At 39.0% G+C, this 26,021-nt stretch overlaps 1 protein-coding gene and 1 long non-coding RNA gene across 7 annotated transcripts in view; one reads left to right on the top strand and one right to left on the bottom strand.

The window, feature by feature from the left end:
- LOC140608051 (uncharacterized) overlaps positions 1-19,589 on the bottom strand; it is a 44,336-nt gene extending 24,747 nt beyond the window's left edge. For 3 of the 6 annotated variants that reach the window (XR_012010009.1, XR_012010007.1, XR_012010004.1), the window contains exons 1-5: positions 19,451-19,589; positions 17,517-18,882; positions 15,024-15,209; positions 13,963-14,059; positions 515-599 (exon numbers count right to left, since the gene is read on the bottom strand). This is a non-coding gene — a long non-coding RNA (uncharacterized lncRNA). The remainder of the gene's footprint in view (positions 1-514; positions 600-13,962; positions 14,060-15,023; positions 15,210-17,516; positions 18,883-19,450) is intronic. The other 3 variants (XR_012010006.1, XR_012010008.1, XR_012010005.1) reach the window with 3 other exon arrangements.
- A 453-nt stretch (positions 19,590-20,042) lies between these two features.
- PCDH20 (protocadherin 20) lies at positions 20,043-25,662 on the top strand. Its single transcript, XM_072782842.1, has 2 exons — positions 20,043-20,391; positions 21,518-25,662. Exons 1-2 carry the CDS (start codon positions 20,335-20,337, stop codon positions 24,242-24,244), a joined length of 2,784 nt encoding a protein of 927 aa, XP_072638943.1. The 5' UTR covers positions 20,043-20,334; the 3' UTR covers positions 24,245-25,662.
- Positions 25,663-26,021: the final 359 nt, after the last annotated feature.

Consider the following 26,021-nt stretch of genomic DNA (forward strand, 5'->3'; position numbering starts at 1 on the left):
AGGTGGCTTAAACAACAAAAATTTATTTCTCATGTTTCATTGTTTCATTAATGAAACATGAAATTAATCGGAGATTAATGTACCAACATGGTCAGTTCCCTTTCACACACACTTTCCTTGGTATCATACACACTTTCCTTGGTATCATACGCTGAGGAAGATCCCTTGTCTCTTCTTTTTTTTTTAGATTTTATTTATTTATTCATGAGAGACACAGTGAGAGAGGCAGTGACAGGCAGAGGGAGAAGCAGGCTTCCTATGGCGTGCCCAATGCAGGACTCGATCTTGGGACTCTGGGATCACACCCTGAGTGGAAGGCAGAAGTTCAACCACTGAGCCACCCAGGCTCCTCTCTTTCTCTTTTTGTAAGAGCACTGATCTCATCATGAGGTTCTCACTCTCATGGCCTAATCCAACCCTAATTACCTCCCCCAAACCCCTCCTCCAAACACGATCAACATATGAATTTGAGGGAGACACAAACATTTAGTCTGTAGCAGACACTGAGACTCACCTGAGGACCCTGTCTCAGATATTCTGAAAATTGGTCTAATATAATTTCCACTGCAAGATGACCCAATACTTGTTATTCAAAGGGGCTAAAAAGTGAAAGAAACAAATAATCAGGGAATCCACTAAAATCTTATCTTTTGCTGGCATATAACTGAACTCTATCCCACCCTCCTCTTTTAAGGTGCTGAGCCATCTTGCCCCCATCCTCAGTTGATCTTTCCCTCTATTCTCTGAATTTTTCTTCCTTTAATTCCCATGACCTCATTCAACAACATCCCTAGTGCAATTCTTTTCACTGTCAAATGCTACAAAATATTCTACATTCATCATCTCCACTACTGTATTCTCATCTATTCCTTGACATAATAAGCATAGTGTGATCTGGTTTCCAGCTTTCTCACTCTTCAAAGGTAGAACTGAGTAAAATCACACAGTAGGGGATTGCAAATGTTATTAAAACTTCCATTATCTAATGCTCATAGTGACAGATTTTATGTATGTTGCTCAATTTATCCATCCAAAATAAACTGAAGATTATTTACATTTCAGAGAGGAGAAAACATACTGAAATATTATGTATCTTGTCCATTATTATTCAGTTTGTCTAATGATACAGATCATTGCTGCATATCATCTTTGTCTTATAATTCCTTTGTAACCTTCTTCCAAGTTACATTCAAAAAATATTTTTCCATAAATTCCTCATGATTTAATTAATTTCTCATTCTAATACACCAAATTTGCCGTCACTACTACTAAATCTAATGACCTCTTTTTCAATCTTGATTTCATTTTCTTTTTTATTTTTTTAAAGATTTTATTTATTTATTCATAGAGATGCAGAGAGAGAGAGAGAGAGAGAGAGGCAGAGATACAGGCAGAGGGAGAAGCAGGCTCCATGCAGAGCCTGACGTGGGACTCAATCCCAGGTCTCCAGGATCACGCCCTGGGCTGCAGGCTGCGCTAAACCGCTGCGCCACCGGGGCTGCCCTTGATTTCATTTTCTAATTAATTTCCATTTGATTAATTTCTGGCTTTGGGCATTATCAACTCTCAATCTATTCTGTATAGAGGGGCATTTAAGAGTGTTAGCTACAGCCAGACAGAACAGAGTTTGAACTTCATCTCTAACACTTACTAGGTATGTCTGACATTAAGTAAATTTAACTGTTCTTTACTTCATTCAACTCATTTTTAAAATTAGGAACATAACATATTCGAAGACTGTGGGGAGGATGACATGAAATAAAGTGTGTAAAGGGCTCAGTACAATGTCTCACACCTAAGCACTCTATTAAGAGTACCCTTTATTCCCTACTGAAATGATTACCTCTTTTGTCGGCCCTACCAATCTGATTTCTCTTTCTCAGCCTCTTATGACAGCATCTTGATTATATAATCCAGATTTCTGCCTTTGACTCTCATTTCCCTCACCATTATCCCAAAATGTTTTTATCCAGTCCATGGTTCACCTGCCACTTCTAAGCTGATTTTTTTAAGAACATAATTACATCTCTAAGTCTCACCTCTCCCCAGAAATTGGCCTGCCTGTCTAAGTACTCTTGCATGTCATTCTTTCTCAAATAAGGAATATGAAACCTAACAAGTTTAATAGATTATTTGTCACCTTTCCCCATCAAATATGCTCCCAGTTTCCAAAGAAAGAAATTACAGTCATCCAGAAATTTTCTCAATTCTTTACCAATTATCATCCAAATGTATTAATATGGAAAGCACATTCCTCATATCTTGGTTTTCCTATTAACATATCCCTAGCATTTTATTTCATGACCTCCAAATGTCACACTCACTGGGCAACTTGTTCTCCCAAAACATTTTGCTTTAGTATTCCTGAGCATCTTTGGCCATGCTGTTGGCTCTACTTCTTTTCCTGTCCAGTAAATTCTTTTTGTAATATTTTTAACTTTAAAATGCCATTGACTTCCTAAGACTTAATGGGGATTTCTTTTAGGTGCTTCCATTAACACTTTTCAAGTCCTCTTTATGTGATAGGATATTATAATCATTTGCTGTCCTTCTGTTTCCAGAAGTCTGATTATTTCTCACTTTTGTATACAACTAGATCTTGAAGTTCTTTGATACCAATTCATTGAGTATTAATTCATCCCCTAGTAATAATTTTTCCCTTTGGGGAAAAAACTAACTCACTCTTATATAAAATTTCTTAGAGTTTCCAGAAAAATTTTTAACAGAAAGTTGAGATTCGTTTTATAAAAGTATATATGTGCTATAATTACTAGCTAATGTTTACATTGCATAATACTTGATAAAAACAAAAGAATATGTCATGTATAAATTCTGAATAAAAATGATAAATTAACCCACTACCCAACTTAACTAGACCAAAACCCATGATTTTCAATCTTCGTTCCTTTTCTCTGTCATCCCCTGCCTTGCTCTCATCTATAAATACTAGTCTGAATTGTATATTCATAATTCCCTTTTTTAAAAGAAAGTTCTTTTACACATGTAAGTATCCTTGAACAGTGCTAAATTGTTTCCTAAGGTAGGAGGGATTTTTTGATCTACCACCAACATACCACCAATCTATGACTATTCCTACTGATTCTCATGTTTATCCATACTTGTTTAGTCAGACTTCCTAATTTTCACCAATTTAGCAAGTATAAACATGCCAACTCAATAAAGTCTTAATTTTAATGTCTCTGACTACTAATAAAGCTAATTCTATTTCTTTATTGATCCTTTGATTAAAATAAGAACTAATATTCTCTACCTGTTGCTTCTTGCTACCCAATGTGAGTTTTCAATACAGGACTATGATCTTGGTAAAGTATGATGTGAGTAGTTTGGCAAATAACTCCAAAGTCTATGTGAATTAAAGGATCAATTGTCTTTTAACTAGTGGAATATAAGGAAAAAAGTAGTCAATTCAAAAAATAAAGTTACTCTATATTTCACCATTATCCAATTTTAAATCATAAAGGGTATTATAGAAACCCTCAAAGTCAGAATTTTTAAGTAATGAAATTTAGAGATTCTAATCCAACATGTTAAATTAATTATAAAATTGAGACACAGATCAAAAAATCTGATTAAGATCATAGAAAAATTGAGAGAATTAAAATCTATATCTTATTCCTGTTAGTCCAGGATTCTATATCATCCTACAGGATTCTATGCCAGCCTAAACTGGGACTGGTTTATAGTTGACTCAAAGAAAGATTAGAAATCTGTGAGCAGGTAGAGGTAATTTCAATATGTTATTAGTATTTTAGATCTGCTTTTGGCTATTGTTATATCTTCATTGTTGACTGATAAAAATAGGCTTCCTGCTGTCATGCGTTGTTTTGGAACAACACAAATAACTTCTCTGAAGGAATGTAAAATAAGAGATTCTGAAATAAATATTACAATAATAAAACTTTAGATCTACCATTAAAAAATGCATTTGGAAAAAAATGCGTTTGGTACAAAAATGTAAAGGCTTGTAATTACACCATATTTTTGCAATAAAAAGCTATTTTATGTAATTGTTCATATCATGATCTCATAGACTCTAAAAGAAAAAAAGGATTTCTTCTCTGACATGACTAAAATGGTATTGAAGGAGGATGTGGAATAAGAAGGAATATGTAATAAGCAATAACTTTCTGTGTAATAAGAAAGTGAGAAGCCAATTGAGCCTTCTAAAGTCACAACTAAGTTCATTATAATGTCAAGCTAATCAGTGCCTAATTCATTATATGCCAATATAAGATTACTTCTGCATTGCCTCAATGCTGTTGTTGTTTATTCTATGAAACTTAAGAAATTTATAGTAGGCATCATCATCTATAATTATAACAGATCATAATATCCAAACTGAAGATTTATCAGAACTGTAATTCAATGAAAGATAAAGAGAAATATGTAACAATGTAAAATAACTGTAAATAGAATTCACTTATTCTACTTTGCCATTAGTGAGACATTTAGTGGCATGACCTTCACCTTTCTGAGCCTAGTTTCCCCATACATAAAATGAGAGATTTATAACATGAATTGGGCCCTAAGGCATCTTAGTACTCTAAAAGTGTGTAAATCTAATAGATAATTCTAACTTTCGGGCAGCCCCAGTGGTGCAGCGGTTTAGCGCCACCTGCAGCCCAGGGCATGTATCCTGGAGTCACGGGATCCAGTCCCATGTCAGGCTCTCTGCATGGAGCCTGCTTCTCCCTCTGCCTGTGTCTCTGCCTCTCTCTCTCTCTGCATCTCTATGAATAAATAAATAAAATCTTAAAAAAAAAAAAGATAATTCTAACTTTCCAAATTGTACAAGACAACAATTGTACAAGTTTCAGTTTACCTGCATTTATCTATTTTGCACTGCTAAAGGGTTTTATTAAATTCTTAACATGTGGTGTTATATTGCTGTCAATGATTTCAATATATGTTTACAGGGTCATAAAATAATTGATTAGAATGAGTTACAGTTTAATACAAATCAAAAGAAAGACATCAATCTCTAAGCACAAAAAAACAGGAACTTCAATATCCTAAATTCTTTATTTCATTTTTGCACATACTTTTTCTAGCAGGCCCATACAAATTTGTAACCTTATGTACACCTAAATTCCTTTGACAATAAAATGTCTTTCCTTCCCAGTAAGCACTCTTTAAAATGAGTTTAGCACACCAGGGAGCACTTTTATCCATTCCCACAAGAAATTCAGTATCTTCTTCAAGACTTTATGATCCTCATATTATTTGCTGTTGAGCAGGCAGTAACAAGAAAATATTCTGAAATCTAATGTGTGTTTAGTTTTTTGTTTTCCTTGACTAGACTAAAGGTATGGGTTGGAAAATCAAATTTCAGCATTTACAGCTTTTATAGAGTCTATGTAGATTGTAATAAAGAAAAATCTGAAATTCATCATCTGTTTACTTAGGACACCAGGTAGAGTGTTCCCAGGCTTAGAGTTACTAAAATATTAATTTTTTATTGTAGACTGAGAAAAAAGAATTTTGATAGCCCCAGTATATGGGTAGACCATCCTGAATGCTTTGTCCTCCTTCTTGACTAGTAGCCTTACAAAGTAACAGATAGAGTATGGCGTTTAAGAATCTGAAGAGACTGAGCAATTAAGGTACATTTCTTTAAAATATCAAGTAAACCAGACAGACATTGGAACAGTCTGTTATTGCTGTTTGTTGTAAATATAACATAATAAATATATAAATATATTTACTATATATGTTAATTATATGTGATACTTATATAGAGAATTTAAATATATATAATATTGAGAACATGCTCCATAGCTGTAGTCACCTGTGGAGGTATATTAGATAATAGTAAATCTATGATTCTTAAAGGAGCCATCTCTATTATTTTTTAAAGCAATGGATATTTGAAGTAAATTATTCCAGAATCAGTCACTAAGTGTATAATTTGTAGCAAGAATGGAGGTCATAAAATGACATCATGTGTTATCAGATATTAACAATAGTGAGGCTGTTAAGAGTACAGGGTCTGGAGCCAGCTTGTCTGGATTTAAATCCCAGTTCCATTATATACCGGTTATTGGACCTTGGACAAGCTACTTAAGCTTTTTTTGGAAATCATTCTAAGGGTTTAAATCTGATTCCCCATCTTAAGCATAAGGGAGGACTATATTTCTCTATCTCTTACAAGATAAGCAAGAGATGTGGTGAGTTCTGGCCAATGACCTATCAGTAGAAAAGACATGTGCGTAGTGGGGCAGAGATCAATATGAGTTCCCCATGTTTTCTCCTTCCCAACACAGTGTCCCTCAACGTTAAGAAATGAGATAGAAGTGTTACAAGCAATGGAAATTTCATCAGCCTGGTCCTGGGTGACAGTACAGGGAGACTAACAGTGGACATGTAATATAAGCAAGAAATAAATCTTGGTTGTGTGAAGCAGCCAAGAGCTTGGAATTAACTTGTTATTGCAGCATGACCTTGCCTAATATATCTAATATATTCACTGTGTCTCAGTTTCCTCGTCTGTAACTGGGAATATAACAGCATCCAATTATTTTTATGGTTGTCAGCAAGACTTTATTGCAGTATAAAATCAATACAGTTTTTAAATTCCTATTAATAGTACTAGTTTGTGTACACCCTAGTACAGTTTATATATGCCAGCTTACTAGATTTTAGAGAACCTGTCATAAAATCCAGATTTAGTCAGCAGTGAGTTCACATTTCTGCAATGCATATCATCTCAAATTAAAAATAAAAGTCTCAAATTCTGCTGTAATATAAAATGGCTTTACCAGGATATATAATACTTTTGTCATGTGAAATATCTGTATCTTGACTGAAACATCCCAGTTTCTGACTTACTAATGATACTTTTTTTTTTTTTTAAAGATTTTATTTATTCATGAGAGGCAGAGAGAGAGAGAGAGAGAGGGGCAGAGACACAGGCAGAGGGAGAAGCAGGCTCCATGCACCGGGAGCCCGACGTGGGACTCGATCCCGGGTCTCCAGGATCGCGCCCTGGGCCAAAGGCAGGCGCCAAACCGTTGCGCCACCCAGGGATCCCTAATGATACTTTTGATTTTTAGAAACAACATATTTTTTCTATTACACAAAGGAAATATAAGCCAGAGAAAAGGGAGAAGTAGGAGAGGGTAGAAAGACAATAGTGGAGACTAATAGACACTTCAGTACAAAAGGATTCTTCCGTAATGCTCCGATGATAGCTTTATATATCAAGATTTGGGATTGAAGACTACTTGAACACTGAGAGTGAAAAAAGAGTTTTTTTTTTTTTTTTTGCTACAGAAATTTAAGCTCTTTATAGACATACTTTTAGTTAATCTGCACAACATCAGAGAAAGGTATTATTTCCTGTACTTTGCAGATAAGAAAAATATACCATAGACCACAGGCAGAATAAAAGAGAGTCTCTCATTACCCAGAGGCATTTACTCTACTGGGGAAGCAACTCTAAGTTTTCATTTTCATTCAGTTGTTCATTTATTGCTCTCCCTCATGTTTTAAACTAGAGCCAAAAATGAAAAGAACAGTTTATCAAAGCAAAGAAAAAAAGGAAATATTTTCCCTGGAGGAGCAAAGTATATTTACATTATTGTCATTTTGCTGAACTCTGGGGAAGAATTTATTGACCAAGGAAAGGAACAAATGGATTAGCAGATCTCATGGGACCAACCATCTCTGGATGCTAGGAGGTCCATCTAGCAGAGATGAGAATGAGAATATGACATTGCCTATATTGAATCTGGCAAGAAAGAATTTCAAATTGCTTCACTAAACAAAGTTAGCCACACATTACATTTTAACTCGTAAGGGAATACTAATTACACTGTGTATGCTCACATTGGAGTACTACATAATACATACTATAGTCAAAGTACATTAATGTTAATACACAATATTATGTTCATTAAAATTAAATAAATAGTGCTATGCAAGTACTGTATAACCAGACGAGTCTCCTGTGTTTAGAAATTTATTATCTGTGCTGCTAGTGAAACTTGAAGACATTTTAGAATATCTAATAAATAATTAAAATCTAAAAGATTAGCATTTTTAGCCATTTGAAAATTATTAGTTAAACATTAACTATTTGTGTTACCATGATACTATACAGAGCTTGTTATTTAGTTGGGCAAATACAAGCCAAGTCAAAGCAAATAAGAAATTTACCAAGCATTTGAAAGAAAAAAATGGCACCATCACCTCTATTGTTTAATGAAGTCTATAAAGCAATAATAAAAACTACTCATTTCCCCCAAAATTAAAACATAAAAGAAATTTTCTATGTTCTCAAATTATTACCATTCTAGTAAAAACAATAATAAATGCTATTTGGAACTATCATATTGGAAATAAATCTTTATGTTATCTAGTAATGATATCACTGTAGACAAATGAGTATCCTCATACACTACAGGTGCTATTACAAACTACCAAAAAATTCTTGAGATATATTTACTGAAACATACCAGAAAACCTTAATTTTACACCCCATTTAAAACACATATCCAATATTTAGTAACGTAGTAGACAATCATAAATGTTTGCAAAGTTGTGGATGCTTCATTGAAAAGATATTTATATGCAATGCTGAAATAAGTAAAATGTTTATATCCACATGGCAAACCTATATGAGTAAATTTTATTCTGTCCAAAAATGATATAGAATATGTGAACACCTGCAAAATGATCATAACTTATTCCAGAAATCTAATTATAATAAAACTCCTAGGAATCAAAATTGACATGGATGAAGGCACCAAAAAAGTTGAATGAAAAAGGTTCCATATGCTGGACTGTGAAGAATAAGCATATTTTGAAAAAGCTAAGCAGACAGCATAGGACTTTTTAATTGGTGAAAAAGATATAAAAACAGCAATAATTATGTGGTATCGAAAATAAAAAGAATCATGGTCTAACTTGGGTGAAAATGAAGGATGGGAAGGAGAGAGAAAGGAGTGAATGGAACTATAACCTTTATAGCTAGCATTGATTGAACCTTACTCTGTGCCAGAACCGTGACAGGCTTTAAAAGCATTCACTCATTTAAATATGAACCACTAGTAGATAAGTACTCTCAGTCCTGTTTTACAAGACAAAATACATGGGGGTCAGAGAGTGCAGGTTCTGGGGCACACTGCCTCATTTCCAATCTCAGCTCCTTCATTACTGGCTGCATGATCTGGGGCAAATTCATGAGCCTCTTTATACCTCATATTAAAACATCCACAGTTAACAGTCCCTGGATATATGATTGTCATGAAACTTAAATGCTTTACCATGGATAGTGTTCCTGTGACAGTGCATGGCAAGTGGCAAGTGTTGATAATTTTCAACCCTTTTCATCAAATGGAAAAACTGACTCTTCAAAATTGTAAGTAAAACTCTAGGATATATCACCAGTAACTTGTAGAATGGGGGAAGCCAGGTCTGCAAAGCCTAGGCTCATAGGCACAATGTGGGCCCTTTGCCCCGACCTACAGGCTACCATGAAACGCCCTTCCATACCTTGGCAATAGGAAAAACACCTTCTTCCTGATCACAGAATCAGAGCAGAAGCATAAAACTGCTCTCCAGTGAAAACAGAATGGTTCCCGGTCATCAAGCTTGCTGTCATACCCTGAGAAAGGTATTTATGTGGTTTTTTTGTTTGTTTTTTTTGTCTTTTTTTTTTTTTTTTAATAAAGCATGTGTTCATCAGCAGAGAGACCAACCAGCTTTGGAAACAATAAAAGGAGTATCCCAGAGGAAGTGTGCATTGAAGAGCGGTAACTGGAACTGAAGCAAATGGCTGTGAGAATCCCATTTCCATTGGCTGCATAGTCCTGGACTCAGCCGGCTATGAATTAACATTTGACTCACTTTATAGTTTGATTCTCCTAGTTCTTTTGCTTCCCACTTAGATCTGTCTTCAGAAAAGAATACACTGACCATGCCACAGAAGCGTGAAAGTCTTTGTAACAGTTATATTTTCATTGCACATTGAGTTTCTGCACCAATCTTGTACATATGGTTCACTTAAGTTGGCCTTATATTTCATTATCTAAACCACAGTATTTTAGAGTGAAAGAAGGTACTTTTTTATCAATGCCCTAAGACAATAGGCTAAAAGGGACTTAGGAAATTGGGACATATAGCTAAGTCAATATAAGTTAAGCATTAGATTTTAAAATACTCCATCTCCTCTCCTTCCCAAAATTAGATTTTCAGCCTGTGCAACTATGTAGCATACCAATATATAGTGCCCGAGTTAAGGTATGCTTGGAAGGTTTTTAATATGGCTGTGTGGGGGTGCCTGGCTGGCTCAGTCAGTAGAGCATGCAACTCTTGATCTTGGGGTTGTAAGTTCAAGCCCCATGTTGGGTATAGAGATTACTTAAAAATAAAAGAAAAAAATCTTTAAATGTGGCCGTGTGATCTTGGATAACATATATAAATCTTTAAACTCTACTGTCCCTATTTTAAATTGGAAACAATAATTCCCATCTGATAGGACTGTTGTGAGAATTTATGTACAACACACACATATGTACACTCAAATACACATATAAATATATGTGTGTCTATATATGTGAATATGTATATACAGTCAACCCTTGAATGACATGGATTTGAACTGCATAGATACACTTATGCGTGGATTTTTTCAGTAAACAGCTACAGTATAGTGTAAATGTATTTTCTCTTCCTTATGATTTTCTTAATAAAATTTTAGATCCTCTAGCTGACTTTATTGTAAGAATACAGTATATAATACATATATGAAATATGTGTTCATTGATTTTTTTTATGCTTATTGGTAAGGCCAGTAGTTAAGTTTGAGGGGAGTCAAAAGTTATACATGGATTTTCAATTGCATGGGTGGAGGGGGTCAGCCCCTGACCCCTGTGTTGATCCAGAGTCAACTGTATATCTTAGTTCAGTGAATGCTCAAAAACTGATGGCTGTTATTATTTCCTTACCACTCTAGTTCAACTCTCTGAGGCCCCTTGTGAGATAGGTTGCAGACTTTTCTCAGGCGACAATGCTCTGTACTGCTGTGTGATTTCTTTTTTTTTTTTTTTTTAAGATTTTATTTATTTATTCATGAGAGACATACAGAGAGAGAGGCAGAGACAGAGGCAGAGGAAAAAGCAGGCTCCATGCAGGGAGCCTGATGTGGGACTCGATCCCAGAACTGCAGATCATGCCTGAGCCAAAGGCAGACACCCAACTGCTGAGCCACCCAGGCATTCCCTGCTGTGTGATTTCTTGTACTTCAGTATCTGCTATGTTCCAGGAATGGTTAGCTCTGTATGTATTGATAGGGTGAAAACAAAACTATGCCTCTCAGTTTTGCCTTCTCTCAACAAATGACAAGATTAGTTGTTGGTTTCACAATATTTATAAAGTAAATATTCACAAATCGGTAATCAGTATGTTTATGAGCATGGATATTTCTGTTCTGTGCTAAAGGTACCATCCCATGTTACATTATTTGACCTAGAACAGGCCATTTTGAATGAAAAGGAGTAAGTATCCTTAGGGAGGGACTTCAGTGTCACCTGGGAGAAAGCTTTTTTCAACTGTAGATGACTTCTGGTAACAGGAGAAGTTTTGGATGTATAGAATTTGGGGACTTTAGGAGTGGCATCAGGAAGGCTAGATATAGAAAGAGATGACTAGAATTAAAATGGGAGGGCTTCCCAGTGAGTGACTAGAAGGAAATAGAATCTTTGGTGAAACCTATAGTTAAATGGTGAGAAGAGGAAATCCAACAAAGTCAATAGAGGTCAGAGGTATTAGATATGAAACATACTTAAGTGTAGTGTCACAGAGTTGGGAAAAGTGGACTATGAACATGTAAAGTCAAGGAAAGTGGGCTATAAATACACAAAGGCAATGACAATAAAAAGGGTCAAGCACCTTTTATGTTGTTTTTACTGTCCTTCAGCGTCTGATGATGTCTAAGGATATGCTGCCTAATTGCCAAAATCTACTGGAGAGAAAAATATAAAGGTGACTCAAGATAGCTAGTATTTTTTTTATTAACAGTAAGTAGAAGTGAAAACCTATCCTTTTACAAAAAAAAAAAAAAAATTCACTGCTGCTTTGATTGCAGTATTAAGAAGTTAAATGTAGGCTGTGGTATAACACCATAGATAGCCAGACTGGCCGTGATGTAGATTCCAAGGATCTGTTCATGTCTAGCCTAGAAGAACCTCACTTTCATATACACAGTTATGTGGAAATGGCACCTGGACTCAATCTTGATCCAGAAATAACACAAAAATGCTAAAATATTCATGTGCACAGCTAACAAGTCTATCTTAGGTTTTTTTCAGCTTTATGACTAGTATAGGTTGTGTGTCAAATGCCTTTTATGATCATTACTTAATCGTTTAACAAGCTCTGACATGACTCTAATAGATTTGGGTGTTTTTTTAATGTATTGAAATATGGAGGTGGAAATATTCTTTTTGTTCAAGAAAGTACATCATATATTTCCACATGTAAAGTAAAAAAAATTGCTTCTATAGAGAATATATGTCATGCTTATGGCACATTCAAGACATTTTTAATCCTTTCCATTTAGAGAAAAATATAATATAAAAAGTTTGCTTCCCACACAAATCAATTTTTTTCTTTTTATCCTTTTTCTCTTTCTAGCTTTCTTTTCCCCTTTGTCCATGAGTGTTAAATTGCACAAAATCTAAATTCTGGGTAATGACAAATATTAATCTAGTAATAGTCCCCTTATCTACATTTATCTCATTTTAAACCCTAAAGGCAGGTAGAAATATTTAAAATAAAGTTAATAAAACAATTTTGTCATTAAAAGTTTATCCATAAAGAGAGAAAAAACTATACTTATTAATATTGTATTTTAAATCAAGTTAGTACCAACTTGACAGGATTTAAATATTACCTATAATTAAGAATTAGGTAGCCTTTAGAATATTTATTATTTCATTATCAATAAGCATTATTACTTTCACCAAATAAATGTCTCATTGGTGGGCGCCTGGGTGGCTGAGTTGGTTAAGAGCCTGCCTTAGGCTCAGGTCATGATCCCATAGTCCTGGGATCCAGCTCCACAATGAGCCCCACATTGGGCTCCCTGCTCAGCAGGGAGTCTGGTTCTCCCTCTCCTGCTTCGTCTGCTCACTTTCTCTCTCCGTCAAATAAATAAATAAAAAATCTTTTTTAAAAAAAGTCTTATTGGCATATAACTTCAGACCATTAATGACTTCCTTTTCTTGATAATCAAAATAAAGAAGAAACTATGCATCATTTCATAAATATGACATTTACATTTTGTCAATAATTGTCCAATTTTCCTACAAGTTTGGTATTTTTTAATGATCCTGTTGCTATCACATTCTATGCATTGTTTATAACGTGCACATATTCAATACTCAATATGTGTGCTTATTTCAGTGAATATATAGGAGAAAGATTCACCAACCTTAAAATAAACTACCTCAAATTTTTCTTGTTCAGTCCTAGCTTGGCCACTTCCCAGCTGTGTAACCTCAGGCAACCTACTTACCCTCTGAAATTCTCAGATTCTTTATCTTTAAAATGGGGTCATTATTAACTTGCAGGGTCCTTGTGAAGATCAGAGCTAATGCTCACCATGCACCTGGCAAAAGTTAGGTGCTCAGTAATTGGTAGATGTTAGCAGTAAGTGAAATTGAGGTCAGCAATCCCTACCCTCTCCCTAAAAAGATAATCCAGAAAGAAGCAGCTAGCGATCATAGTTCTGCACCATGAAAATGTTGACTTTCTACGTCACTGAAAAAGCCTTTCATTGGCCCTGCAATACTAGCTCAGTGCTTTCATATACCACACACCCTGGGATCAGAGCCGTCACGCAGGTTTTAACAATCCTACCTTAGATTCAAAGAATCAGATAAAAAGAGATGTTGTAAAGCCAGGCTAAAGATCTGTCGATCTGTGTAAAAACATTACCTGAGCACAAATTTTCATGAAGCTTTTCCAAATGTAACACTTCAGCCTGCGAGTGAAGAACTGGCATCTGAAGAACACGGGGCATGGGATCAGTGCCCTAAAATAAAACGTAAAATGATTTCTCTCCTTCAATGGATTTGTTTTGCCCCTGACCTAATTTCTATGCTAATTTATAGGGCTTATGATTAGTTTATCCTCTCACAGCCCATACCTCTGCCTTCTTTCTAGTCTCCCAGGGTCTGACTCCGGGAAGTAAGGCACACTGTCATCGATAAACTGCATTCACTGAACTGTTCATTATTCAGCCACTGCTGATCCACTTTGTGGATTTTCCACGCCTTTCATTTTGTCTCCTCCTCAATCCTACTACCTTTCTTTTGATGATTTCACTGCTCATTATCACCTCTACCAGAAGTGAGAAGAAAGAATGTGAAATTTAAATGAGTTGGAAATGACTTTTAAAATTTATTTTGAGGATAAGGAGAGAAAGTTGAAAATGTGAGCTAAAATTGGGCCTGGGGTTTTCTGATGACTTTGCCTAGCTATACTTATCCCTGTTAAAGTGAGGCTAATTAAGTTCTGAAAATAAAAGAACTGCTCTACCCTACTAACTGTTCTACCCTACTCTACCCTTCCTATTGGAATATGTGGGGAAAGAGGAGAAATGTAAGATCCATTTACACCCAGTTTTCTAAAACAAAAAGAAAGTATCAGTATAGTCTAATGCTTACAAAAGTCACATAAATTGCACAGTTCAGTGTTAAATGTTTTAGAAGACAAGTTTGTATTATACTAAATTATCTTATTTGCATCCTTTTGTACAAGTAGTATAAATAGTATATTTATTTACTAAAGTAATTATACAGCTTTTTTTAGCAAAAGAACCGATCTGGTAATTTCCTATTAGCTGCACAATTAATCTCTGAGCTGTGTAGGAAAAATGCAAGTAGGCTTTTTTTTTTTTAAGTTTAATATACTTGAACAACAATTTACCTAAATTAAAGCCCCCCCCCCCCCGACAGCCACCCTTTTTCCTCAATTTTTCCAGGGGTTTTAGTTACCCATGGGCAGCTGTAGTCTAGAAGCAGATGATCTTCCTTCTGACATGTTGTCAGAAGGTCAACAGTAGCCTAATGCTAGGTCACAGTCCCCGTGCCATTCTGTTCACCCCTCACTCCACCTGATTGTGTAGATGTCTTATCATCTCACGTCATCACAACTAGGGTGAGTACAGAATGGTAAGATTTCTGAGAGAGACAGAGAAAGGCCATATTCACATAACTTTTATTACAGTATATTGTTAAAATTGTTCTACTTTATTGTTATCATTGTTAATCTTTTATTGTACCTAACTTATAAATTAAGCTTTATCAAAGGTACATATGTATAGGAAAAACAGCTCTCAGTATGATGTATGGCTTCAGGCATCCCCTGAAGGTCTTGGAACATAAGCCCTGCAAATAAGGGGGAGCTACTGCAGTATTGTTTCTTAAACATATTTGTAAATTGGAAAAATAATATAAAATAACTGACTAGTACATATAGCAATGTTTAATATCAAGGCTTTTGGAAGTCAAGGGTGGTAAGAAAATAACTGTTCTTTTTCTAAGTTATCCTCTAACATCAGATCCAATCCTGAGGCCAAAATCTACTATTCCAAGAAATAGGAGTATTTTTAAGACTTGAATTAGTTATGCACCACTTATCTTGCTTTCAACTAATGTATAAAATGAGGGTTAGCTGGGCAATCCATAAAATTACTTAGAACTTTTCAGGACTTTCAAGTACACACAATAAATCTACACACAAAATGTATTCTAAGTCTACAAGTTGTAAGAAGAGTGAAGCTAGTCAGACACAGAAGAGTTTGTGTTTCTGTATATATATCTGTTTAGAACATAGTAACTGACTAAAGAAGTTCTTACTTCAAAAAGGCATTATATAGCAAATCTATGCCTCCAATGTTTTTCCTACTGTATTTGAGTGATTAATGTTTGTTGGCTTGAAATATATCTAAATGTATATAGGCCCTAGATCCGTCTATTCAGATGAGAAGGGCGTACCAGAACAGAAAGAATGTGAGCTTTGGAGGCCACAGATATTGATACGCATGTGACTTAGGTCTGTAAAATTGAAATAATGATACCTACATTGTAAAATTGTTATGAACAGTAAGCAAATAGACATGTAAAACACCCAGTAGCATGTTTAAAACATAAGTGACAATAAATGGTCAATTTTATTATTTTTCAAATATTGCATTGGTTTTATAAATGTGATCAGCTCTCAGTCTTGATTGTTGGATCAGAAAAGGAATGTGTGTGTGTGTGTATAAACATGCATTCCATACACACATATTATGTAAAAGAATATATGTATAAAATATTGTATATACATGCATATTTAATTACCTATTTATATTATTTTATATTATACTGAATTTTTATATCTTATATTTTATACTATTTATATTTATGCATATATAATATACATCATATATACATACATCTAAGTCATCTAAAAGGACTGCTAATTTCATATATTAACAAGCAGAAATGGAATAATCTTAAGGTCATATTATAAATTTATACCTATTCTCAATCTTGAATTAATTAGAGCATTTATAGAACTATGGTTCAAAATAGGTTTAAATATCTGTGTATATATTTTAAATACTTTAAATAGTTCAAAATAAAAGCTACCTGGAAAACATAGTTACCTCAAATATTTTTAAAGTTTTAGGGTATATTTGATAAATGTACAAAGTTTGAAGATGATATCCTGATGGACACTTACAAGCATGCTCACACTTCATAAAGAGATAAGACTACAAGGAGAGAACCTTGCAGTAAATGAGAATTATTATTAACTTTCAGGGATGTCATGCAGAAAATAATTATCTAACCTGTGTATCATTATTCAGTGTCTGTTAATGACAGATATTAGGGAAGCTATTTAATGAATATAAGTCCTTGTAGAGTGTAGGGGTGTATTTACGGGAAATTTGAAACAGAGAGGTGTGATTTCTTACCTAAAGTCACACAGTATCCTAGCAATAACCCAGAAAACCCAGAGAATCCAAATTTCCTCACTCTGCTCAGTGTACCATCTATTCTTATCAAATTGTTTTCCTTTTCTATAGGAAAAATAGGCTTGGGAGGTATATAATCTAACTATTCTTCTATATCAATTTTTATAAAACACCTGGGAAGCAAGCCCAGTGCAGTTGAGACATCTGAGAAGTTCATAAGTATTATTTTCAAGGGAGGAATAGAACAGAAGCTCTCCAGGTCATCTTTAGAAAGAACTATGTGACACCAGATGGCAGGTCACAGGGCTGGCATCATAAGGAACAAGAGTCTGGGAATGTTTTCACTGTAGCCAGGATGAAGGTATGGGAGAAAAAAGAAGGGTATTTGGTCTGTTTTTTTTTTTTTTCCCTGAGGCCAAATTACAGTGTAACCCTGCATGAAACCTCTGCTTAGATCTTCAAAAAGGAAAGATAATAACAAGTACCTCAGTTAACAGTTTGAATTGTGACCTGAAGGTTTTACCTCAAATTGTCCCAAGGTCTTCCAGTTTTGATGACAAACTTCCATCCAGGGACTTTGCAATCACAAAGCGACAGGAGTTATTATTGTCATTCTAAGCATTATCTCCAGAATGTTTAACTTCTGCGTTTCAACTTACATTATAATTCATATGACCATGCTTTTTAGAAACTCTAGAAATATTATATTACTAAATTCTATGTATTACAGAATACATAGATTTCGTTTCTTGCCTACTTCATGAAGCGTAAGAGGAACACTTAACCTTTTCATAGAAACCAGCTGGATATGGTCAGAAGACCAAAACTCTGCTGGGATGTGGGATGGGGACACTTGAAAATGGTACATCTGTGCCCAAAGTATCCACTGCAAATTAGAGAAAGAAAGAGTGCAAGAGTCCAGGGAGAATTAAAGGTTGTCCTCAAAATAATTACAAAGAGGTGATGTCACTTCAATTGGATCGTCTTCGTAAACTACAGCTCCTGTGTAGTGTCATTGTAAGCAAAGGACAAATTAGGAAGAGAGATTTTATATCTTCACCAAAATAAAAGGTGAGTGATTTTAACTTATTGGAGAGGACATGAACTGTGAGGGGGATATACAGTGTAGCACTGTTGCTGTTTGTAGAGATGTAAAATTAATTCAGACAGTGGGGGGCACCTGGGTGGCTCAGCAGTTGAGCATCTGCCTTTGGCTCAGGGCATGATCCCGGGGTCCTGGGATCGAGTCCCACATTGGGCTCCCAGCATGGAGCCTGCTTCTCCCTCTGCCTGTATCTCTGCCTCCCTCTCTGTGTCTCTCAAGAATAAATAAAATCTTTATATATAAAAAAATTCAGACAGTGGGCCCTGCTTGCATGTATTCTGACTGCTGACTTACTGCCTGCCTCTGGCCATGTGCCCCAAACTTCCAGAAGCTGTGGGTATTGTGTGAAGACACAAATTAAACGCATTTTAGAAGGAGCTTGATACTGATTTTTGGAGTCAGATATGTTTCAACTACAGATCCCTCGGTAAACATTTACCAATTATGGTAAAAGTTCAGCTGTAGGGCAGAGTCAGCTGCTGAAGAAGAAGAGATGTACGTGTGCTTGATCACTTCCCGGACTGTGCTTTATCAGCTGTAGAATGGCTTCACACCCACGTGTACGTGTTGCTGTGTGTGTTCACCTCTTCGCAGCCCTCCAATTTCACTGTAAAGAGCTTAAAGGGGTTAATTTCATAAATCAGATCCATGTCATAAGCTAGATACGTATAATAGGGAATTTTGCTTGTGGACTCCGCGGACGGTCGCATTCGTGCAATAAGAAACAGTTACACAGACCGAGTGTTTTGATGTAGGGTGTTGTCCGTTGCAGGACTCTGTGTCTCTAGAATTAACAGAGATGAAGAGATAATAGGAAGGAGCTAAACAATTGGTCCCCCTCCCCCCCGCCCAATTCATATTCTAGTTAGTATACGGTAGACTAGGAAAATTAAAGTGGTTCCTATGTAAAGCACAGGATGTCAGATCCTTCTCTGACCCAAAAGGAAGATTTTTCTATTCTGGGCCCAGCCACTAAATATGCAGTGGGGAGGAATTTTTTTTTTTTTTTTTTTTTGTTCAGGGCAGTGCAGAGGCTATGTGGAAGCCCAGGCATGAAGAGAAATGTCTACTCAGGGAAAAGGTCAATGGCCTTTTCCATTATTTATATGGCACCCCACAGATCAAAAAGTGTTTCACAGACTTAATGTATTGGAGTCTCTCCCCAGTCCTGATTTTATAAATGAGGAAACAGCTCTGGTGGCAACGTAGTGTGACAGTCTGAGGAAATAATCTCAGCATTTTTTTTTTTTTTTTGCACCACACCCCTTCAGGGTTCCTTTCGAAAGGGCCACTTTTCCCAGGAAGAAAAAAAAAGGGATAATTTGAAAAGTAACAATTTTTTTTTTTCCTACCTAAGGCTTCAGGCCCCCCCTCAGAGAAGTCGGTGCAACCTGCGGGCCGGCAGAACCCCTCGGGTCAGTCTCCCCACAGCTGCTTCCACGCCGCCGCCGCCGCCGGGCTCCCTCCCGGGGCCGGAAGCCACGACCCGCCTCTCAGGTGCAGACCGCGCGGCCGGGACACCCAGAACCCCCCGCGCGCTCTGCCGCCGCCGCCCGCGAGGACGCGGGACGAGAGCACGTCGAGGCCCTCAGCGACGCCGCGGCGCTCGAGCTGCCTTTTGGGCTCAAACCACCTTCAAAGAGAGTTTTAAGTCCCTTCGCTCCGCAGAGGAGCGCGGATTCCCCCGCCCCCGCCCCGCCCCCGCCCCTTCCCTGTGCAAACCCCGCTCGGTTGCAAGTGTCTCCGAAGAGCTGGTGGCAAAGCGAAGCGTTTTGGGGCTCGCGCCTGCGGCTGCTCGGTGGCGCCCACTTCCCCCCTCTCCCTCTCTCCAGCGGATCTACGAGCAGGCTTCTTGATTGATGCGGATTCTCCCTCCCGCGCCCGCAACCTGTGGACTCGGGCTGCGACCGGCGAGGCTGGTGGGCGCGCGCGCCGCGGGGCCCGGGCCGGGTGGCGCCTCCCGCGGCGTCCGGCCCCAGCCCGTGCCCTCGGGCCCCGCGCCCTTTCCGCACCCCCCAACGCCCGTTAGCCCCCGTCCTTAATTGACGAGCCGGTGACTATTGGCTGAAGTTCCCCCAGCGATTTGCATGAACCGAGAGGGAGTGTCTTGTGCCGCCCTCCGGTCAGGAGCGCGCCGACCGCAGCCGCCCTGGGAGTGCGCGGCCGAGGGAACGCGCGCTGCTCGCGGGCCCCGGCTCTGAGCTGGCGCCCGGCGACCCGGCACCCGCGCCTGGATATGGGGCGTCTAAGTCGTCCCAGGAGCAGCCGCAGCCGCAGCCGCAGCCGCCTGCCGGTAAGGGTTGGGGTCCGGGAGCCCTGCAGCCCCCCGCCCGGTTGCGGCGGTGCCGCGCGCGAGGCAGCTTTTGCAAAAAAAAAAAAAAAAACCAAAAAACAAAAACAAAAACAAAACAAAAAAAAACCTCTCCCCGGAATCCAAACTTCACGCGAAGGCTGGAAGGGAGGGAAAAGGAGTTTTGGGGGGTTAAGGTGTCTTAGCACGAGATTGGCAAAGCCCTTGGGTCGGGAGAGTAAGTTTCCGAAATTGAAATGTAGGCAGATGAGGTTGGGGCTGGGGGGGGGCTCGATCCACTGGAGATACTGGGGCGCGGGGATTCTTTCTTGCTGTCGGCACCTGCCCGGACTGGCCGCTGTAATGGACAAATTGTTTTTGCGTTAAGCATTTTCAGCGTCTACTTCTGGTCGCTCGGGGGGCCGGGTGGGGGGGTGGTTAGTGAGGGCTTGATAAGAGGTGGAGATCCGGATCCTTCCGATTTGACACTAGAGGAGAGCCAAAATGAAAATCACTTCTCTGACCTAAAGTGTTTATTTAATTGGGGGGGGGGGGGGCTGGTTTGGAAGGGAAAGCACCTCTACGTTTTCCATATTATTATTACTATTACCGATGTTGTTGCTGCTGCTGCTGCTGCTGCGGGGGGTCTCGTATTCAGGGATGCGACCCACGTCGCGTTCCGGAGACCTCAGTGGTAGAAACGTTTCACTGGGAAGTCAGTTGATGAATTGCCGGCCCTGGCTCCCCCCAGCCTCCCCCCTCTCCGTAGCCTCCCCCGTGGCTTCCCCGCGGCGTGGCGCAGTCCCGGAGTCGGGGGCCTCCAGTCTTGGCGTGTGTTTCCAGGGATGCTCTCCGGCTCGGGAGGGGGCTGATGGAGAGCGGCGGGGGGCGGGGGGGGAGGGGAGGCTGGAAAGGGAACAGAAAATGTAAGTTTGGGCGACAATGTTGCCCCTTACACTTCTGCCTTGCAGCAAGTTTCCTCCTCGTCGCCCCTCTCCGACTGCAGGGGTTGCCCTTGGTAACGGGGATGGGGGCAAAGACGATGACCCAGCCGCCCGGGTTTCGGACCCCAGCCCCCGTGTTCCCGCGCGGCTGTAACGAGCCTTCTCCCCCCACCCCCCCCTTGCAGCATCTGTTCCTGCTTTTCCTCTTCGTGGGACCCTTCAACTGCCTGGCGAGTTACAGCCGGGCCACGGAGCTTCTGTACAGCCTGAACGAGGGACTGCCGGCGGGGGTGCTCATCGGCAGCCTGGCCGAGGACCTGCGGCTGGTGCCCCGCGCGCCCGGGAGGCAGGACCAGCTGTCGCAGCTGCCCGAGCGCGCGGTCGCGGAGCGCAACCCCCCTCTCTCCTTCAGCCTGGCCTCCCGGGGACTGAGCGGCCAGTACGTGACCCTCGACAACCGCTCCGGGGAGCTGCACACTTCTGCCCAGGAGATCGACCGGGAGGCCCTGTGTCTCGAAGGAGGTGGGGGAGCTGCCTGGGGCGGCAGCATTTCCATCTCCTCCTCCCCTTCCTCGGACTCTTGTCTTTTGCTTTTGGATGTACTGGTCCTGCCTCAGGAATACTTTAGGTTTGTCAAGGTGAAGATCGCCATCCGGGACGTCAATGACAATGCCCCGCAGTTCCCCGTTTCCCAGATCTCTGTCTGGGTCCCGGAAAATGCACCTATAAACACCCGGCTCGCCATAGAGCATCCTGCCATGGACCCAGATATAGGCACTAATGGGGTGCAGACCTACCGCTTACTGGACTACCATCGCATGTTCACCCTGGATGTGGAGGAGAACGAGAATGGGGAGCGCACTCCCTACCTCATTGTCATGGGACTATTGGACAGGGAGACCCAGGACCAGTACGTGAGCATCATCATAGCAGAGGATGGTGGGTCTCCACCACTGTTGGGCAGCGCCACCCTCACCATTGGCATAACTGACATTAATGACAATTGCCCTCTCTTCGCTGACTCACAAATCAATGTCACTGTGTTTGGGAATGCTACAGTGGGCACACCGGTCGCAGCTGTCCAGGCTGTGGATAGAGACTTGGGAACCAATGCTCAGATCACCTACTCTTACAGCCAGAAAGTTCCACAAGCGTCCAAGGATTTATTCCATCTGGATGAAACCACCGGAGTCATTAAACTTTTCAGTAAGATTGGGGGAAGTGTTCTGCAAACTCACAAGCTCACCATCCTTGCTAATGGGCCAGGCTGCATCCCTGCTGTGACCACAGCCCTGGTGACCATTATCAAAGTTATTTTCAGACCACCTGAAATTGTTCCTCGTTATATAGCAAATGAGGTAGATGGTATTGTTTACCTGAAAGAACTAGAACCCATTAACACTCCAATTGCATTCTTCACCATAAGAGATCCAGAAGGTAAATACAAGGTGAACTGCTACCTGGACGGTGAAGGACCATTTAGGTTATCACCCTACAAACCATACAATAATGAGTATTTGCTGGAAACCACAAAACTAATGGACTATGAGCTACAGCAGTTCTATGAAATAGCTGTGGTGGCCTGGAACTCTGAGGGATTTCATGTCAAAAAAATTATTAAAGTGCAACTTTTAGATGACAATGACAATGCTCCTGTTTTCCTTCAACCCTTGCTGGAACTAACTATTGAAGAAAATAATGCACCCAATGCCTTTTTGACTAAGCTGTATGCGACAGATGCTGACAGTGGAGAGAGAGGCCAAGTTTCATATTTCCTGGGACCTGATGCCCCATCATATTTTTCCTTAGACAGTGTCACAGGAATTCTGACAGTTTCCACTCAGCTGGACCGAGAAGAGAAAGAAAAGTACAGGTACACAGTCAGAGCTGTTGACTCTGGAAAGCCACCCAGGGAATCAGTAGCCACTGTGGCTCTCACAGTGTTGGATAAAAATGACAACAGCCCTCGGTTTATCAACAAGGACTTCAGCTTTTTTGTGCCAGAAAACTTTCCAGGGTATGGTGAGATTGGGGTAATTAGTGTAACAGATGCCGATGCCGGACGAAACGGATGGGTTGCCCTCTCGGTGGTGAACCAGAGTGATATTTTTGTCATAGACACAGGAAAGGGCATGCTGAGAGCCAAAGTCTCTTTGGACAGAGAGCAGCAAAGCTCCTATACTTTGTGGGTCGAAGCTGTTGACGGGGGTGAGCCTGCCCTCTCTTCGACTGCAAAAATCACAATTCTGCTTCTTGATATCAATGACAACCCTCCTCTTGTTTTATTTCCTCAGTCTAACATGTCCTACCTGTTGGTACTGCCTTCTACACTTCCCGGCTCCCCAGTTACAGAGGTCTATGCTGTTGACAAAGACACAGGCATGAATGCTGTCATAGCTTACAGCATCATTGGAAGAAGAGGTCCTCGGCCTGAGTCCTTTAGGATTGACCCTAAAACCGGCAATATTACTTTGGAAGAGGCGCTGCTGCAGACACACTATGGACTCCATCGTTTACTAGTGAAAGTGAGCGATCATGGTTATCCAGAACCTCTCCATTCCACAGTCATGGTGAACCTGTTTGTCAATGACACTGTCAGTAATGAGAGCTACATCGAGAGTCTTTTAAGAAAGGAACCAGAAATTAACATAGAGGAGAAAGAACCACAGATCTCAATAGAACCAACCCATAGGAAAATCGAGTCTGGGTCCTGTGTGCCCACCCTCGTAGCTCTGTCTGTAATAAGCTTGGGTTCTATCACACTTGTAACAGGGATGGGCATATACATCTGTTTAAGGAGGGGGAAAAAGCACCACAGGGAAGACGAAAATTTGGAAGTACAAATTCCACTCAAAGGAAAAATTGACTTGCATATGAGAGAGAGGAAACCAATGGCTATTTCTAATATTTGATATTTTCTTGTGAATAACACAGAACTGTTTTAACTGGCTTTGGGTAGTCTTCATCACCTAAACAAGAGTGTGTAGATGACAGTTCCAATGAAGAACAACTAATTTATAACTTGTACTATATTGTAAATAAGCTGTTTACAGGTTTTTAAATTCGAAATCAGAGGTTATAAAATGTGTACAGCATTTTTTAATGAAAATTAGTACTAACAGCTATAGAACTGTTATAAATATATATATATATATATATATATTTAAAAAAAAAAAAAGCTTGGACATGATTTGCAGCTTTCATTCACCAAGCAGATTGATAGAACCTGGGAATAAGGTAAGAAATGGTACATTGCTTTTTTTTTTTTTTTTTGGTGGAAAAAGTCCTTTAACCACAAGAGGGCATCAGCTGCTCCTTTGCAGGGAACTGTTTTGAGGTATTGTACAGGACAGTTGTTGTACATGAAATTAGTGAAAGAGTATATTTTAAATATATTGTTTTTAACATTTAAGAAATATGAAATTGAAATAAATTGAATTTCACTGCACTTCAATGTATGATATTGCAAGAAAGGAAATGCGTCCGTAAGCAGAATGTTTATTACCTCACCAGTACATCATGTATAGTTTGAAAGAGAAAGCATTACCAAGAAGCGCAGTTTCTTTTTAGCAAGGGTGAAGGCATTGCCATGTGTTAAAGATTTGACCTGCTGAAGAGTCTTTCACTTTCTGTGTACTCAAATTGCTTTCTGTTCCCTGTACCACTGCACTTGCTATTATTACAGGGGAAATGTGTATATTCTCCTTTTAAAGACATTGTAACTAGAAATTGTGTCCAAGGAAAACAGCCAGGAGCAAAGAAATGTTTCAATCCTTAGGTGCTTCCTAGGTGTTCACGACATTTTAGTGCTTTGACAACTTGTCAGTAGTACTTTCTACTTGGGTTATATTTTAGGTTTTCATGCGCTTGAACTCATTTATCACAGGAGAAAATAAAAATCATGTTAAAGCAGAATTATTCTAGAAGCTAGTGTGTACATCACCGGTTGTTTTAGTTGAGCCCTTTATAGAAAAGTTATACTTATCTTTTTGTTGTTGTTTAGGTTTGTTGGCTACCATTTCTGGCTTCCTTTCTTTGGCTTTGGATTAGGTCCAAGAGTTTATTTGTAAGCCCAGCAGCAGATTTCTTTGATAACTTCGCTTTTACTGAATCCTTTGCAATGAAGCAAGCTGGTTCCTTAGTGATTGATCTCTTTCACTTCATTGTGTGAGCTGGGAATTTTATTTTATACGAGAGCTATAGCAAAATATCTGTATACACAAGGAATGTGTTTAGCTTAAACTGGATCATTCTACTTTTTGGCATCACGTGTCTGTACTGTACCAAACGTGTTTATATGTCTGCAAATTAAAGGTATATATTTTCATAATTTCTTTCTCATTTTTTCCATCTTATATTTGGACATGGGCTTGTTCTTTCACTGAAGTGCCTGCTATTGGCATTTGTTTGCTTCTAGAGGTAAATGTGGGTAAAGTGCAAATATTCTGTTTGCTAAAGTTTATATTAAACTAATTAATTACTCAATTAAACATTGGGTAAATCATTTCATATGTGTGTAGACATAGACGTATATATATATACATAATAGTATGCCTATATGTTTGACAGGAGTTCATATGAAAATTTATACCCAGGCATGTCCACACGCATATTAATTTTTGGTCTAGTATCAACTATAGACATTCGCTTTACTACATACTTATAACCAATCCTTTGTTAGCTGTGCTA

This window comes from Canis lupus, chromosome 17 (genome assembly GCF_048164855.1).
Source record: "Canis lupus baileyi chromosome 17, mCanLup2.hap1, whole genome shotgun sequence".
Classification (NCBI taxonomy): Eukaryota; Metazoa; Chordata; class Mammalia; order Carnivora; family Canidae; genus Canis; species Canis lupus.

Bases quoted from the DNA above. Each gene is read 5' to 3' on its own strand.
- PCDH20 (XM_072782842.1), top strand. From the start codon at position 20,335: ATGGGGCGTCTAAGTCGTCCCAGGAGCAGCCGCAGCCGCAGCCGCAGC. The intron at 20,392-21,517 runs GTAAGGGTTGGG...CCCCCCTTGCAG, and splicing joins GCAGCCGCAGCCGCCTGCCG to CATCTGTTCCTGCTTTTCCT.